Below are 16,208 nucleotides of genomic sequence, written 5' to 3' on the forward strand. Positions count from 1 at the left end.
GGGCCACAGGGTAACACCCTGCTTGCCTGTTCTCTGACAGCGGGCCAACTCAGCACTTCCTCTCTGCTTTACTCAGCGTTCCCTCTGTTCTGTCCTCCCTCCTCTCCCGTTTCCCGTCCTCTCCTCTTCTCCGCTGCGACGCTCGGAGTGCCGGGCGTGACGGAGGCGTCCGCACCGGCGATGGGAATCGCGGCTCTTTGAAGGGAGACGGATTTTACGCCTTCGTTCCTTTTCCCGAGAGAAAAGTTCCAAAGAACTTTTCAGTTCGTTCTTTGTTGTTCTTCTTCTTTTTTTTTAAGGGTGCAGAATAATCCGTATGGTAGGGTAAGGTTCAAACTTCCCACCAATATAATTCAATTTAGCGTGTGTGGACTAGGTTTAGCAGCACTAAATTATGCGAATACTACCAGACCCAGTCTCGCCTAGTCGATAAGTAACTCTCCACACTTCGTTTTAGTAGTAGAAACGTAGAATAGAAGTGTACAAATACCAGACGTCGATGATCTGCATTGTAAACATTACACAAGGTGATGTCATATCCCTCTGCTTTGTCAGTGAATTTATGACTTTGAATTTGATCACATGCTCACATTCTGTTTCTCACACAAACCATCTGGCGCGTCAGGTAACATGCGGCAGCCAGTGAAAATTTGGGCACAATGACAAAAAGAATCTCTCTCAAGTACGACTCGGTTCCCTTGGTTCGCACCTGAGAGCCGCTCGAAAGAATCGTATCGTTGGCGAACGTCACATCACTAGTCTGCATCACAAAGAACCCTGAGAACAGAGGCCTGTGTGGACACGTCCACATCACAAAGAACACTCAGAACACTCAGAAGAGGCCTGGATGACAGGACGCGTCCACATGATCAAGAACACTGAGAACATTCAGAACAGTCAGAACTCTCAGAACAGAGGCCTCACATCAGTAGTACACACGTCCACATCACAAAGTACACACGTCCACATCACAAAGTACACGCGTCCACATCACAAAGTACACACGTCCACATCACAAAGTACACACGTCCACATCACAAAGTACACACGTCCACATCACAAAGTACACACTTCCACATCACAAAGTATACACGTCCACATCCCAAAGTACACGCGTCCACATCACAAAGTACACACGTCCACATCACAAAGTACACACGTCCACATCACAAAGTACACGCGTCCACATCACAAAGTACACACGTCCACATCCCAAAGTACACGCGTCCACATCACAAAGTACACACGTCCACATCACAAAGTACACACGTCCACATCGCAGAGCTAATAGGCCCACTCCTCTCCGGCTTCCATCCAGGAATTCCCTCTCTGGTTTTTCCATTGTGTCATCTTTAGGAGACATTAAGCAGTGGGACAACAGGTTATACACCCAAATCCCTGTGCACAAATACACACACCCCCATACACACGCACCTCTACACACCCCCCCCACACACACCTCTACGGGGTGTGAGGGCGAGACTAACAGGACTGGTAGGGCCTGTGTGAGCCTGTATGCCCTAGAGGGGGACAGGGTGAGTGTTAACAGTGTAACTGTGCGTGTAGGCATGTGTATTTGTTCTCCATATGAAGGCTATCTGATTACACCCGCCACCTGTGAGTGAGTAGTATGCTTGTTGTGTGTGAGTAGTACAGTATTCTTGTTGTGTGTGAGTAGTATTCTTGTGTGATAGTATGCTTGTGTGTTTGTGAGTAGTATGCTTGTGTGTGAGTAGTATGTTTGTGAGTAGTATGCTAGTATGTGAGTAGTACTTGTGTGTGAGTAGTATGCAAGTATGTGAGTAGTATGCTTGTGTATGAGTAGAATGCTTGTGTGTGAGTAGAATGCTTGTGTGTGAGTAGTACTCTTGTGTGTGAGTAGTATGCTTGTGTGTGAGTAGTATGCTTGTGTGTGAGTAGTACGCTTGTGTGTGAGTAGTACGCTTGTGTGTGAGTAGTATGCTTGTGTGTGAGTAGTATGCTTGTGTGTGAGTAGTATGCTTGTGTGTGAGTAGAATGCTTGTGTGTAAGAAGAATGCTTGTGTGTGAGTAGTATGTTTGTATGCGAGTAGTACTCGTGTATGAGTAGTACGCTTGTGTGCGAGTAGTACTCTTGTGTGTGAGTAAAATGCTTGTGTGAGTAGTACTTGTGTGTGAGTAGTACGCTTGTGTGCGAGTAGTACTCTTGTGTGTGAGTAAAATGCTTGTGTGAGTAGTACTTGTGTGTGAGTAGTACGCTTGTGTGCGATTAGTACTCTTGTGTGTGAGTAAAATGCTTGTGTGAGTAGTACTTGTGTGTGAGTAGTACGCTTGTGTGCGAGTAGTACTCTTGTGTGTGAGTAAAATGCTTGTGTGAGTAGTACTTGTGTGTGTGAGTAGTATGCTTGTGTGTGAGTAGTACTCGTGTGTGAGTAGTATGCTTGTGTGTGAGTAGTATGCTTGTGTGTGAGTAGTATGCTTGTGTGTGAGTAGTACTCGTGTGTGAGTAGTATGCTTGTGTGTGAGTAGTATGCTTGTGTGTGAGTAGTACTCTTGTGTGTGAGTAGTACTCGTGTGTGAGTAGTATGCTTGTGTGTGAGTAGTATGCTTGTGTGTGAGTAGTATGCTTGTGTGTGAGTAGCATGCTTGTGTGTGAGTAGTATGCTTGTGTGTGAGTAGTATGCTTGTGTGTGAGTAGTATGCTTGTGTGTGAGTAGTATGCTTGTGTGATCTGGGACCTTGACTGGGGCCGGGTAGGTGGGAGGCCGGGAGGGCGGGCGTCATGGTAACCACCACAGAGGAGCCCCTCAAAGGGCCGGATGAAGAGAACAAGGCAATTTGTGAGAGTGACGCAACGAGAGAGAGAGGACGGAGAGAGAGAGAGAGAGAGAGAGAGAGGGAGAGACAGAGAGAGAGAGACAGAGAGAGAGAGAGAGAGAGAGAGAGAGAGAGTGGGGCGGATAAGGTGAGGGGGATAGGAGAAGGAGAGGAGAGGAGGAAACTAAACCCAGAGAGGAGATCCCAGAGGAGCCAGCCGAAGCAGGAAGCAGGAAGTGGCTGATTATAGGTGACTGGGGGGACTACGCACGTGGGTATTCACATCCACGGTCACAGAGTTCACATAATGTGGGCCTTCACGCACACACACACACACACGCCGCGCCCTGCCCTCTCCTGTGAGTTTGGCTAAATTAAGACAGCCATCAGGTCTCTCTCCACAGGCCCGACAGCACTGGCTTCTATGTAAAGAGACTGGGACACAGTGCTCAGTGTTATCAGGCCCAGAGAACAGGTACAACACACACGGCCACAGAGCAAGATAAACGCTACAACGAGGAGATATAAAAGAGAGGAGAGGAGAGGAGAGGAGGAGATGGAGGAGGAGAGGAGAGGGGAGGAGATGGAGGAGGAGAGGAGAGGGGAGGTGGGAAGAGGAGATTAAGTCTCTCTGTCTTCATTAGGGAGGCTGCAGTAGTGGCCTGTAGTAACGGACCCCTGATGGATGGCACCTTTAAGTTCCCATTAAAAGGTAACTATAGCATCTTCTGATTAACACTCCGGGCAGGCCAGGGCAGCAGGCTGCTCCACTCACACAGGCCTCCCCCCCCCTGCTCTCGCTTTGACCCGTTCCCTCCCTCGCGCTTCTAGAATGCTCCTTCTGTGCGTAAATAGTGTGTCGCTGTGTGTGGAATGTTCTCGGCAGGCGCGCGGGATTCCGGTTCCAGGTTTTCATAGTTCCAGGCTGCGGAGTTCTGAAGGGGCCTCCTCTGAGAGCGTTCCCTGGGCCCAGTGTTCTCCATTCCCCTCGGAGAGCAGCAGGCTTTGACTTGCTGAGAGCTCTTTGGGGGATGACTAACCCCTTTCCCAGACGGGACCACTCTATCCAGGGGTCCACTGGGTTTAGGTAGTGTTTACTTAGCTATTACAGCTATTACAACACAAAGTTACACCATTTCGAGCAAGCTACGACAAACGCCGTAGCGTAACTTGGCACGGCGGCGCGTGTAGCAGCGCACTAACATCGGAGCGCTTCAACCGTGAGAGTTAAAAAAAACGTTTGCTTTTTCGTGTCGTTTTTTTTTCGGCCTCTGTTACACGCGGTATAGCCTGTTCTCCCCCGTACACGCGTGTGTAAGCGTGTGTATGCATGTGTATGCGCGTACTGCGTGCGTGTGTTGATACAGGTGGGAGGAGTGTGTGTGCGATAGAAATGACAGAAACTAATCCAGCAGAGGCCCGGATCGAGGCGAGCCCGCGTCTCTCCACCCCCTCCTCCCAGCGCCGGGGGCCCATGAGGGCGGGACAGGGAGGGGGCGGACGGAGACAGACGGAGAGAGGGGGGGGGGGGAAACGACCCCGCAGGTCCGAGGTGGGAGATCAACCGAATATTAACCCACAGACAACCCACGCGCACTCACACACACACACGGCTACTGGCTCTCTTCAGAGATATACAGTAGGTTAGGCCTTCGTTTTCCTTCCTTCCCGAGGAAGGGGGCGGCCCTAGTTCCTCAGCAGAGGGGGGGAGGGAGGTTCAGTCACATTCCGCGGAGAGCCTGACACTGACCTGGAAAACACACGGGCAGGATTCCAAGACACGAGAGCAGCAACAACAGGGAAACTAGACGTGCTTTACAGGGAAACTAGACGTGCTATACAGGGAAACTAGACGTGCTTTACAGGGAAACTAGACGGTCTTTACAGGGAAACTAGACGTGCTTTACAGGGAAACTAGACGTGCTTTACAGGGAAACTAGACTTGCTATACAGGGAAACTAGACGTGCTTTACAGGGAAACTAGACGTGCTTTACAGGGAAACTAGACGTGCTTTACAGGGAAACTAGACGTGCTTTACAGGGAAACTAGACGTGCTTTACAGGGAAACTAGACTTGCTATACAGGGAAACTAGACTTGCTATACAGGGAAACTAGACGTGCTTTACAGGGAACCTAGACGTGCTTTACAGGGAAACTAGACGTGCTTTACAGGGAAACTAGACTTGCTATACAGGGAAACTAGACGTGCTTTACAGGGAACCTAGACGTGCTTTACAGGGAAACTAGACGTGCTTTACAGGGAAACTAGACGTGCTTTACAGGGAAACTAGACGTGCTTTACAGGGAAACTAGACTTGCTATACAGGGAAACTAGACTTGCTATACAGGGAAACTAGACGTGCTTTACAGGGAACCTAGACGTGCTTTACAGGGAAACTAGACGGGCTATACAGGGAAACTAGACGTGCTATACAGGGAACCTAGACGTGCTTTACAGGGAAACTAGACGTGCTATACAGGGAAACTAGACGTGCTATACAGGGAAACTAGACGTGCTATACAGGGAAACTAGACGGGCTTTACAGGGAAACTAGACGTGCTTTACAGGGAACCTAGACGTGCTTTACAGGGAAACTAGACGGGCTTTACAGGGAAACTAGACGGGCTTTACAGGGAAACTAGACGGGCTTTACAAGGAAACTAGACAGGCTTTACAGGGAAACTAGACGTGCTTTACAGGGAAACTAGACGTGCTTTACAGGAAAACTAGACGGGCTTTACAAGGAAACTAGACGGGCTTTACAAGGAAACTAGACAGGCTTTACAGGGAAACTAGACGGGCTTTACAGGCGGGACAGAAGACACGACGCGAGGAGCAAATCCTCCCTGCCGAGCTAAACTCCAAAAAAGATCTCCAGACCGGCCGGGGTCGGGATAAACTTCAGATGACTGAATACAGCTGTTCATATCATATGGTTAAATTAGAGCTCTAATGACGATAGAATAGTTCACATTCCAGTGTAGATCCATGTTTCCATATAGCCTGGTAGGCTATAGAGCGCCCGTTGTTTCTGGTGCAGTTTCGTACTGGTTCGCTGCATAGGAATACCGCAGCTCCAATAAAAATTGATCACGCAGGGAAGAAACATATCGAACCCCCATTGCATTCACTATTAATGTTGACAAACAGCAGCAAAGGAAAGAATCAGCAAACCACAGCCTGTGTGTGTATGTGTGTGTGTGTGTGTGTGTGTGTGTGTGTACCCACCATCATTCAGTGGCTGCGCTTCGATTGGTGGGACAAAATATTGCAGGGGAGATAGCTGCTATATTAATCCGCATCGTAGCATAAATGTAGTAATGCCTCTGGGTTCATATGCACTCCAGTGTCTGTGTATGTGTGTGTACTGCATGTCTCTGTGTGTGTGTGTGTGTCTCTGTATGTGTGCATGTGTGTGTGTGTGTGTGTCTCTCTGTATGTGTGTGTCTGCATGTGTGCATGTGTCTCTTTATGTGTCTCTGTACTGTATGTGTCTGCATGTGTGCATGTGTCTCTTTATGCGTCTCTGTACTGTATGTGTGGATATGTCTCTGTACATATGTATGGGTCTGTGTGTGTGTGTGTGTGTGTGTGTGTGTGTGTGTGTGTGTGTGTGTGTGTGTGTGTGTGCGCGCGCGCGCGTGTGTGTGTGTGTGTGTGTGTGTGTGTGTGTGTGCGCGTGTGTGCACGCACACCAGTCCACAGCCAATCTGTTCTCCTGGAACATGTCTAGTAACAGACATGTATCAGCACACAAGGCTGCTTATTATCCTATTATCTGGTTCTCAACATCAAACGATCGGACATGGATTTCACCCAACAGGTCTCGCTGTGACAGTTGACAGTGACTTGCCTCAGACCTTAGCACTTTACCAATAAGCCACTACATGGTTTTCACATGATTACAAATGTTCAACTGCTTGTTTGAATAATTAAATACAGATATTCATGAAAAATAGATTATGCTATAGTGTGTGTTCCATGCAAAGATCCAGGTTCTATCTGTGAGCAGAGGCACTGTTCACCGTGTCTGAGGTGGAACGTCTGGTTTCTTGACCGTGGGGTTGAGAGCGTTCACACTGAAGCACTTAGCTACTGATTACTCATCAGGAGGATGCAATGATAGTTATACAAGAGAGAGAAGGGAATATCGGTTTGGGGACACAATAGAAGATTGTGTGTGTGTGTGCGTGTGTGTGCGTGTGTGTGTGTGTGTGCGTGCATTTGTGTGTTTATTCAGTGCAATGGTTATTCATGCTCTAGGTCTGTTTCATGCTGTAGCTCAACATGTGACTCGGTCTCCTTAAATCTGCCTCTCGGACATATAACAGCCTGCAGTGCACAGAGCGTTTGAACGATAGCTTGGAAAGGTGAATTTATTAAACTTGGGTGGGGGAGCTTTCTTCGGGAAACTTGACTTGTGTTTTTATTTCCGCTGGCCTAAAGTACTACGCGGGACTGTTCAGAAGTAAGTGCCATCCTTAATAGACTCTGGATAAACGCTTCCCTGTGCTCAAATCAGGTTGCCACGTATTCTACTGCAGCGAGGAAATCCAATGTAATATTTAAGTCCAAATGCCGTGTGGCCTTATAAACGGTGGTAGTTGGGAGTTCCTGACTAAACCATGCGAGACCTGTACCATACGAGTACGGGAGCCTTGTTTGTGGATTCTGCGGGCCGGTGTGGCCCAGGCGGGGAGAGGGGATTATTCTCGTCGTGGCAGGCAGGCATCAAAGTCCTACGGGGGGATCTTAGGAGGCACGGTGAGATTTCACTGTGTGGTGACACTCTGCCATAGTCATGCCAGGACCAGGGCTCACTCACAACACTCCACCGGGGGGATGCAGTGTGGGAGGGGGGATGCAGCGAGGGAGGGGGCATCAAAAGTCAGTCGAGGGACAGATTTTTACAGTTCTTGGCCCAAATAGGTGAACGGTTGTTGTCGTTTGTGTTGTTGTTGTTGTGGTTTTGCTTCCCTCTGGGAAATTAGTGGCAGGATCAGTATTCATGTATGCCCCCCCCCCCCTCAGTGTAAAGCACATTGTGTTGCCTCTGTGTATGAAATGCGCTACTGTATAAATAGATATGATTTGAGGGATTGAGGACACGCATTCGCTGTCTTGCGTACCGATCGTAACCTTCCGGAGAACGCCGGCGCGGTCGTGGCCCGGTCCGGCCCGGGGGGACCGGCGCCGGTGGAGGCTCGGCCCGGACTAACGAGTCCGCCAGCTCTCCTTACCTCAGCGCTGTCCCAGCATTCCCCGAGCAGCACGCCTGTGCCACATTTAAGTGCCAAGTCTTAAATTCTGCACTTCTGTGTACGAAATGTCAGAAATGTCTGCGCATGCCTGCCGTTTAGCTAGCTGGTATCGCCTGGAGAGACTCTAAAGTGACATCAGCCGTGACCCAGGTCATCTGTGTTATCAACATTACTAGTGCACTCCAAAGATTCCTTTGTTGTATCCTATATGACGATAGTGAATTAGTGACAGGCGCGCTTCTAAGGATATACCCTTTGCATGGAGATGTACAGAAATAGCTTAGGACCGGCTAGCTTTAGGCCAACATTAATAAATGATAAGAAAGAAATTCTAAAAGAGGAAATGGCCTCAAGACACCCAGATGCAGTGGTTTTATTATGACTTGGCAAGCAGGATATTATTAGCTTGGTGATGAACTAAGGCTCTGGTACAGCTGATTCACAATGATCACACACACACACACGCTACGCCCCTGGGGACACTTTCCGCATCCGTGGGTCCCCGAGGGTCCGCTAGGGTCCCGTGGCGTAAATGTCATCGTCTGAAGCTGTACGCGTCGGCTCCCTGCGGACGTCGGTGTGCCTCCCCCGTTTTTTCCGCGCGCCCTCTGCGCTGTGAGAGCACCAACTGACGCGTCCTCCAAGCGGACTGAAGAGGGGGTATAAACAGACCCCCCCTACGCGTCCGTGGTGTCCACAGCTGTCGGTGTACGCTTCCGTTTGGGAGTATAACCTAGGCTTTACACTCTCTCTCTCACACACACACACACATACAAGCACACACGCGCGCACGCACACACACGCATCGCCTTCCATGCACTGATCTGAAGAGGATGGACAGGTGAAAGCAATCAGGCGGATGGGCCCCATCTTTGGCTGCCGCCTGCCTTTCACCTGTCCACTTTTTTCAAGATCCGTATGAAGTCAATCAGATGAGACAGTCTAGAGCACACATTACATCCAGCCGGCCTGCCTCCACCCAGAAATGGCATCTCTATCCCTAAAATGGCGCCATGCGCTACGGTTATGCTTGACTGGCAGTGCGTAGGGCAGGAGAATAACAGAGATCAGCTCGGCCTTACCTAAATGCTGGGATTACACAAACAAACAAACAAACAAACCGCTCTCTGGCTGATGACAGCCTGCCTCCCACGCATATTTTGCCGTAGCGAGCCGCGACGCTCTCATTCCCCCAGCTTAACGACAGAAACGGATAGACAGACGTACAGACAGACGTACAGACAGACGGACAGACAGACCGGTACTTTATCGATGCCAGAGGGACATTGCGTAAGATCCGCGCCCGACATCGGGGTCAAACCGACGGCTTGCGCTCTACCAGCTGGGCTAGCCGGGGCGATCTGTCCTGGGCCCCCTGACCGCTGCTGGATCCCACCGCCTCTTACGTCAGCATTATAAAATGAGGGACCTCGATAGAGGCCCAACCCTTTAATCTGATAATCAGAACCAGGAGGAGAACAGATTCCCTCCTCACCCCCGGAGCACATCCTGAAATCCTCCAAAGTCCCGGCTCAGCGGCAGATGGAGGAAGAGGAGGAGGAGGAGGAGAAAGGGGAAGAGGCAGATCCAGTTTTCCCATCAATAACAGACAACATGCCAAACTAATAAAATAACCGTTTGAATGACCTTGTGACCTGATAAAGAAGGACCATATGGAAACCAACTGTCCACGGGCTCTGGCACAGAAGAGGGTGCACTGGGTGAAGGAGAGGGGGCGGCCCTGAACTTGACTCTGGGGCCGGCCGTGCTATAACCCTACGGGTGTTCGCTTACAAGTAAATCAATGAATATGACACACGGAGGTTATTGAAAAATGTGCACTAGTCTTCCTAATGTATATTACAACCTAATGCTTTTGGGCTATATCAGGCTGTATCATTACACAATTTATTGTCTTCACTGTCATTGGAATCAAAGTGCAAAACCAGTATAGGCTAGTTTAGGTGTGTCAACACAACCAGTCAGGCTACGACGTCCGGTATTAAAGTTAGCGTGCATTTTCTCGTGCTCTTACCACTGTGTGTTACCATGCATGAAGGTTGTGTGAATGTGTGCCAAACAGTTCCAGTGTGTATCCTAACTATTTTCCTCCAGGTCTGCTGAGACACCCCCCGCCCCCCCTCACGAGAACAGACTGAGCAGGAAGATTGCATCTTTTATTTATCACTGCTTGGCTCCATTTTTCCAGCAAATTCCAGGCTGGGGTGCAATCAGCCAAGAAACCCTCCCCTCCTCGGTGTGTGTGTGTGTGTGCACTGCTGTCATTCCACATCGCAGGCATGCAGATTGAGCCCTATGTGCACTCACACATTCCTCCTCTTTCTCTTACTCACGCACACACACAAGCACACACACACACACACGCACACACACGCAAACAGGTATACACATAGAGGAAAAGAGACGTGCTCCTCTTTGCCACCAGAAAGCAGCAGAGCGATATCTGCCCCTCGGCCTTGTGGGAAACAGACAGCGTCTCTGGAATCCCTTACCCAGCGTGATCAGAGAAGATACACCACTCGAACCTATTGACAGGATAAACACACCAGTGTGTGTGTGTGTGTGTGTGTGTGTGTGTGTGTGTGTGTGTGTGTGTCACTGAGCCGCCTGGAGCCTGTGAGGCTCTCAGCGAGGGCACCAAGCCCAGACTAACCACTGCTGAACCCACAGTGTTTGGAGGAGGAGGGGGGAATGGCTATGCAGAAAATTGTGTTTGCAGATTGCATTACAATTCAAATTAACCATGCAGGGTAATGAGATTAAAATCCTGAACACTTTCCAAAGGCGGGGGACTAGGAGCCTCAAAAACCCAAGCCCCAATGGATGCCAAATAACCCAGGTAGGCTAGGGACCTTGTGAGTAAAGTAGGCTATGGCCATGTGTTCCTCTGAAGACAGACTGCTGTAGTGTGCTGGAAGCAGCCTAGACATGGGGACGACATCTCTGCCATGTCCTGTTTTATCAGTCCGATAATGTCTCAGATTAAAAACAAACTTGAACCAATTAGCAGCAAATGTGTGCAAATCAAGGGCCGTTTAAAATTGTGGCTGTGGCTTTAAATCGCCCTTCCTCTCTCTCTCCTTTCCAAATCTCTCCTATTTAACAAGCAGTGAAAGGGAATAAAAAGGCGCTTTTGTCTGCCTTCCTTTTGGAGGGTGACAGAAAGCTGAAAAGACACAAATGAACATGAAAATGGGAACAAAGTACCATGCCTTCAATAGCAATGTCTCACGGCTATTTGATATGCGCACTCGGTAAATAGGCTACAAGCTCAACCAGCTTGCTCCAAAACCAGAAAAAAGAGTTTCGCATCCAGTCGGATAGATATTCATCTGATTGTATGAAAACTAGACTATATTCCAGTGGAGGGAGAGGTTGCCATGTAGCCTAGATAGAGGGAACTGTCAGTTCAGCAGGGAGACGCAGCTCTCTCTCCGCCAGAAACCTCCCCCATGCCTTTCAGTAGACTACGGAAAATAAACAGAGCCGACAAGCCGCAGCCCTGAAATTCTATTTTCGACACAGCCCAGAAAAGCTCGCTCTTTTTCGGTTCAAAGTATGAGAGGACTTAGGGTGGGTAAGCACAAATAAGCCATGTTTGTAGACTAGTCAAGTAGTCTATTGTCAGAAACCCTAGTCTACTTCCGTAGGCTAATGGTTATTTTTCACTTAGGCAAAAATGTCCTGTCGACATACAGAGTAAACTATTTGTCACACACGTCGACGTATCTATCGACCTGACGCAAAATAAGCATAACTAACGATTCTTACTGCGGTGTGCAATTTCATTATTGAATATTACTAGTCTCTAAATCGACTAGTCAAAGGACACATGAACGCAGCTCGGAAATTTAAAGCCCCCCTTGTAGGCTTCCCCCAATAGACGCCTATTCCATCCTTTGTTGAAACCTAGTCAGACTTCCTTATTCATTTATCTGTGCCGTAATGGCTGGGAATATACGCGTTATTCTTTAGGTGTCCGAATTAACTTTGAAAATGAAGAAATACAAATATTTTCCATTTATTTTGGTCCGTCCACTCACCGACTTGTAGTACGTTATCCACACAACCACTCTCCAGCAATGCGATGCCTCGTCGGAAAGGCAGCCGCGTCTCGTCACTATTCTCCCCGGTAGCTCCATTCTCTTCTCCCCCAGTATTGAACGAAGAGTACATGCAGATCTCCCGTTCGCTCCTGGGGAAAGACCAGTAAACGATCCGCCTTTGTACAGGCTCCGGGATCCGTTCGAAGCGCTCCTCTACCCTTTGAAACGGCCACTTCTCCGCTACTTTCCTGGCCGCGATGTCCAAAAGAGATTCCGGGCTCTGGGTTTTGCTCGACCCGCTTTGGGCCGTACCTGAACCTCCACATAACGGTCCCCCGGCCCGTTGGCCCTGTCTACAGGTTGAATTATAACCCGGTCTACAGCAGAGCCGCTTGGCTGGGGGCTGCTGAACGCGCTCCGCCATGATAGCACTGCTTTAACATCGACAGCGGAGGCCAACGTACCATATAAACGGGATAAGGAAGGGAAAAGGTTACACTCAATCGATTGTTCGCCGTGTATGGGCAAATATACCTTATATGGAAATACGGGGCGGGACTCCACACGTGTTGTCAAACCCCTTTGTTGACAAATTAAGAACGGGGCGTGGCTTCTCGGTCTAGCTGTTCTAAAAGGGAATAGGAGGCGGGATTTCCGAAGGTTGGCAAATTCTTTGTGGGACCACGTTTTAAAAGGAGGAGCTTGGGATTTGACGGGAAACGATTTTGTTAGTCATTTCTAGTAAGCGCAATCGTTGGCTGTTCGTTGATATTCTCTAATCGCGAATGTACAGAGTAGAATATATCTAGTTCAGTGGTTTGCTTGGGTGGCAGAAAATAACAAACCAGGGTGTCTGGAGGTTGAAAGCGGGGTGGGCCGCTATTTCAATGTAAATGTCATTGATGGGGCCTCGTGGAGTGTGGGCGGAGGCAATGGTGACGCCCCCTGTGACGTTAGAGTTCCAGAGGAATGTGTATCGGAACTAGGTGGTTGTATTATGGGTCTGGCGCATGGGTCCGAAGGGGCATTTAAAGTTACCAATATAAGGCGTTGTGAATTTAGTTCGATTTTTAGTTAGTTTAGTTTTCCTATAAGTCTACTTATGGAATAACATGTCTGCACTCCCTTTTATCTTTTAGCCTATATGTTTACATAAAGCAAGCTTCGATCTGTTTAAGCCAACAAGAGATACAAAAGGTCCATGGGTTTCACTCTGAACAAAAATGACTGTGCTATGTGTCATTGAGATGAGGCTATTCAAGTTAAAGCTCTTGCAACAGACATATGAAAGCTCTGTCAAGCAATTATAGGCCAACTTATATTTAGATTTTGGGTTAGTTACACTAATAATAACATTAACAGTAGGCTTACTATGGTGAGAACGTCAGTGTGTTGGAGAGTGAGCGAGAATAGCTTCCGGCTGAGCAGAATCACCTTAGAGAGAATGAGAGAGAGGGGAGAGAATGAGAGAGAGGGGAGAGAGTGAGAGAGAGGGGAGAGAGTTAATCTAATCTAACGAGGGAGTCTCACCAGTGTTTCAGCCCAAAGGCAAGCTTAATTGATTGGAAATGTGATGTAACTAATTGCAACTGAAACGGGGGTGTTGTAATCTTTGGACAAAGTCAGGCTTATCAGACATGTCTGCATTTCTTTGTTGTTGTTGTTGTTGCTATAGTTACCACGTTCACACTTTCTGTTATTGAATTATCCTATCACCTTTCTTCACTTCCACTTCGGAGGCCGACATTTCCCCAAATGCATCGCTGACCTTGGTTGGAGTGTGTGAGGGTTGAGCTGAACCTCAAAAGCATCGCCATGGGTTACTGCTTCCATAACAGGGATAATTGATCAAAGGCTCTCAGCAGCCTTGGCCAAAAACAAATAGCCTACATCTGAAAAGAGTCTGGCAGCATTCAAACGACAGCAGCTGGCTACATCAGCAGTGTCCTGTCGGCATAGCCTACCTCTGTTTCTGTCTATTGGTCTGTTCCCTCTGTTTGATCATATCTGTTATTACCTCCCTCCCATGTATCATTGTACTTCCATGCAAAATGAGTGAAACTGTATGTCTTTCAAAAAAAAAAAGAAGTACTTTCGAATTACCCACATACCAGCTATCAGTGCCTCCCCGGAGAAATATTGTGAAACTCCAGACAAGATTTGCCATTCTAATGAATTTACCCCCCAATCACTCAATGATCTCAGTCACGTACAGTTACTGTCCCACCTGCCGCTGGTGTCACACTCCCACGAGTTTCCTCATTCTGTAGCACAGTGACACCATGCTGGGTGAGGGATGTGGGCCCCCTGCTTGAATATCTGTTCTATTGTGTCTTTTTACCCTGCAGACAGAGCAGTGGAAGCACTGTAATGACTGAGCCTATTCTCCCAGCGTGAGAGCAACAGCAGGTGGGCAGGGGAAACACACACCGCACTTCAGATGCACGCAGGCATGCACGCACACACACACACACACACACATGCACACACACACGCGTATCAGTTCATACAGACTCATCAGCATGTGCAAATTCACAGTTCGCAAACGCACATACAATATGCCGCAGACCCCTCAGAGACACACATAGCCTGCCGTATGGGAGTGAGTGGCACAATCCCGGCTCCAATCCAATTGATTCACAATGAACAATGAGAAAAAATATGGATCTTATCTGTATTAGTGGTGCATTGTTCTCAAAAACGACACTTCCCTTTCGCAGCTGTTCAAGTTTCATTGTAGTCTTCCAATTAATCACTTATTTGGTTCTTAAATCTCAATAAATATAGCATTTCCTTTCAACATTTTCACCACATTTCCAGTGGATTCCCCTCCAGTGTCAAATAAGTAATTGAAATCGACATTATTGTCCAAAAATCCTTGAGTTTAACCGACGGTTGATTCGGTGTCTATCTCTACCTGACAATATTGCACCCCTATTGAATAAAAGCCTGTACAGGTCTTTCTATGGAGCATATCAGTGCTTTCAGCCACACAGCCATGGAGGATACTGTGAGTCTGAGTTAAGATGGTTTCTCTAGCTGCTGGACTCCTCTCATCTCCGCTTGGCTAAGACGGCTCCAGCGGGTGATAACGAATGACACCCCTGCTGGCTCCTGAGCATCTCACACACACACTCATGTAAACATGCGCACACACACACACTCATGTAAACACACACACACACACACACTCATGTAAACACACACACACAGAAGCACACACCCAGGGATTTTATACCGGGCTCATTTGCATCCTCATCAGTATGCATGAAATTTCCTTGCTGAACTTTAATACCCTAACTGCTGCATAATACACTTTAATGAGCATAAAAGTGAGCATGACAATTAAAACTCGCATTAATCACTAAACGCTACTCTCGAGGAAGAGGAGGGAGAGAGAAGAGGGGAGGAGGATGAGGAGAAAGAGGTAAGAAGATGGGGGGATGGCGCTGTGGGTGGTGGGGTGTGGGGGGGGAGAAAGCGAAATGAGACATAACGAAAGGAGGGAGAGAGAGGCGAGAAGTGAGGATAGAACGAGGGGAAGGGGGAAAGGGAGGTGAAGGAAGAGAGGATGAGGGAGGGGCGACAGGGAGGTGAAGGAAGAGAGGATGAGAGAGGGGCGACAGGGAGGTGAAGAGAGGGGATGAGGGAGGGGCGACAGGGAGGTGAAGAGAGAGGGGATGAGGGAGGGGCGACAGGGAGGTGAAGAGAGAGGGGATGAGGGAGGGGCGACAGGGAGGTGAAGAGAGGGGATGAGGGAAGGGCGACAGGGAGGTGAAGAGAGGGGATGAGGGAAGGGCGACAGGGAGGTGAAGAGAGAGGGGATGAGGGAGGGGCGACAGGGAGGTGAAGAGAGAGGGGATGAGGGAGGGACGACAGGGAGGTGAAGAGAGAGGGGATGAGGGAAGGGCGACAGGGAGGTGAAGAGAGAGGGGATAAGGGAGGGGCGACAGGGAGGTGTGAGAGCTTTTACAGTGAAGTGTCTGTGTGTGATGAGGGCCTGGAAGAGGCGTCGCCACGGGAACGGTTGATGATTGATGCGTTAGTGTCTCAGAAGTGAGGACCAGCCTGTGTGTGAGTGT

At 48.7% G+C, this 16,208-nt stretch overlaps 1 protein-coding gene across 1 annotated transcript in view; it reads right to left on the bottom strand.

The window, feature by feature from the left end:
• LOC311329628 (zinc finger SWIM domain-containing protein 6-like) overlaps positions 1 to 12,550 on the bottom strand; it is a gene marked incomplete at both ends in the record, with an annotated part of 41,051 nt that extends 28,501 nt beyond the window's left edge. Inside the window, one exon of the mRNA XM_084461512.1 lies at positions 12,124 to 12,550. Within this exon, the coding sequence (XP_084317638.1) occupies positions 12,124 to 12,550 (427 nt within the window). The remainder of the gene's footprint in view (positions 1 to 12,123) is intronic.
• Positions 12,551 to 16,208: the final 3,658 nt, after the last annotated feature.

The sequence above is a fragment of the Borostomias antarcticus genome (genome assembly GCF_949987555.1).
Source record: "Borostomias antarcticus genome assembly, chromosome: 2".
Taxonomy (NCBI): domain Eukaryota; kingdom Metazoa; phylum Chordata; class Actinopteri; order Stomiiformes; family Stomiidae; genus Borostomias; species Borostomias antarcticus.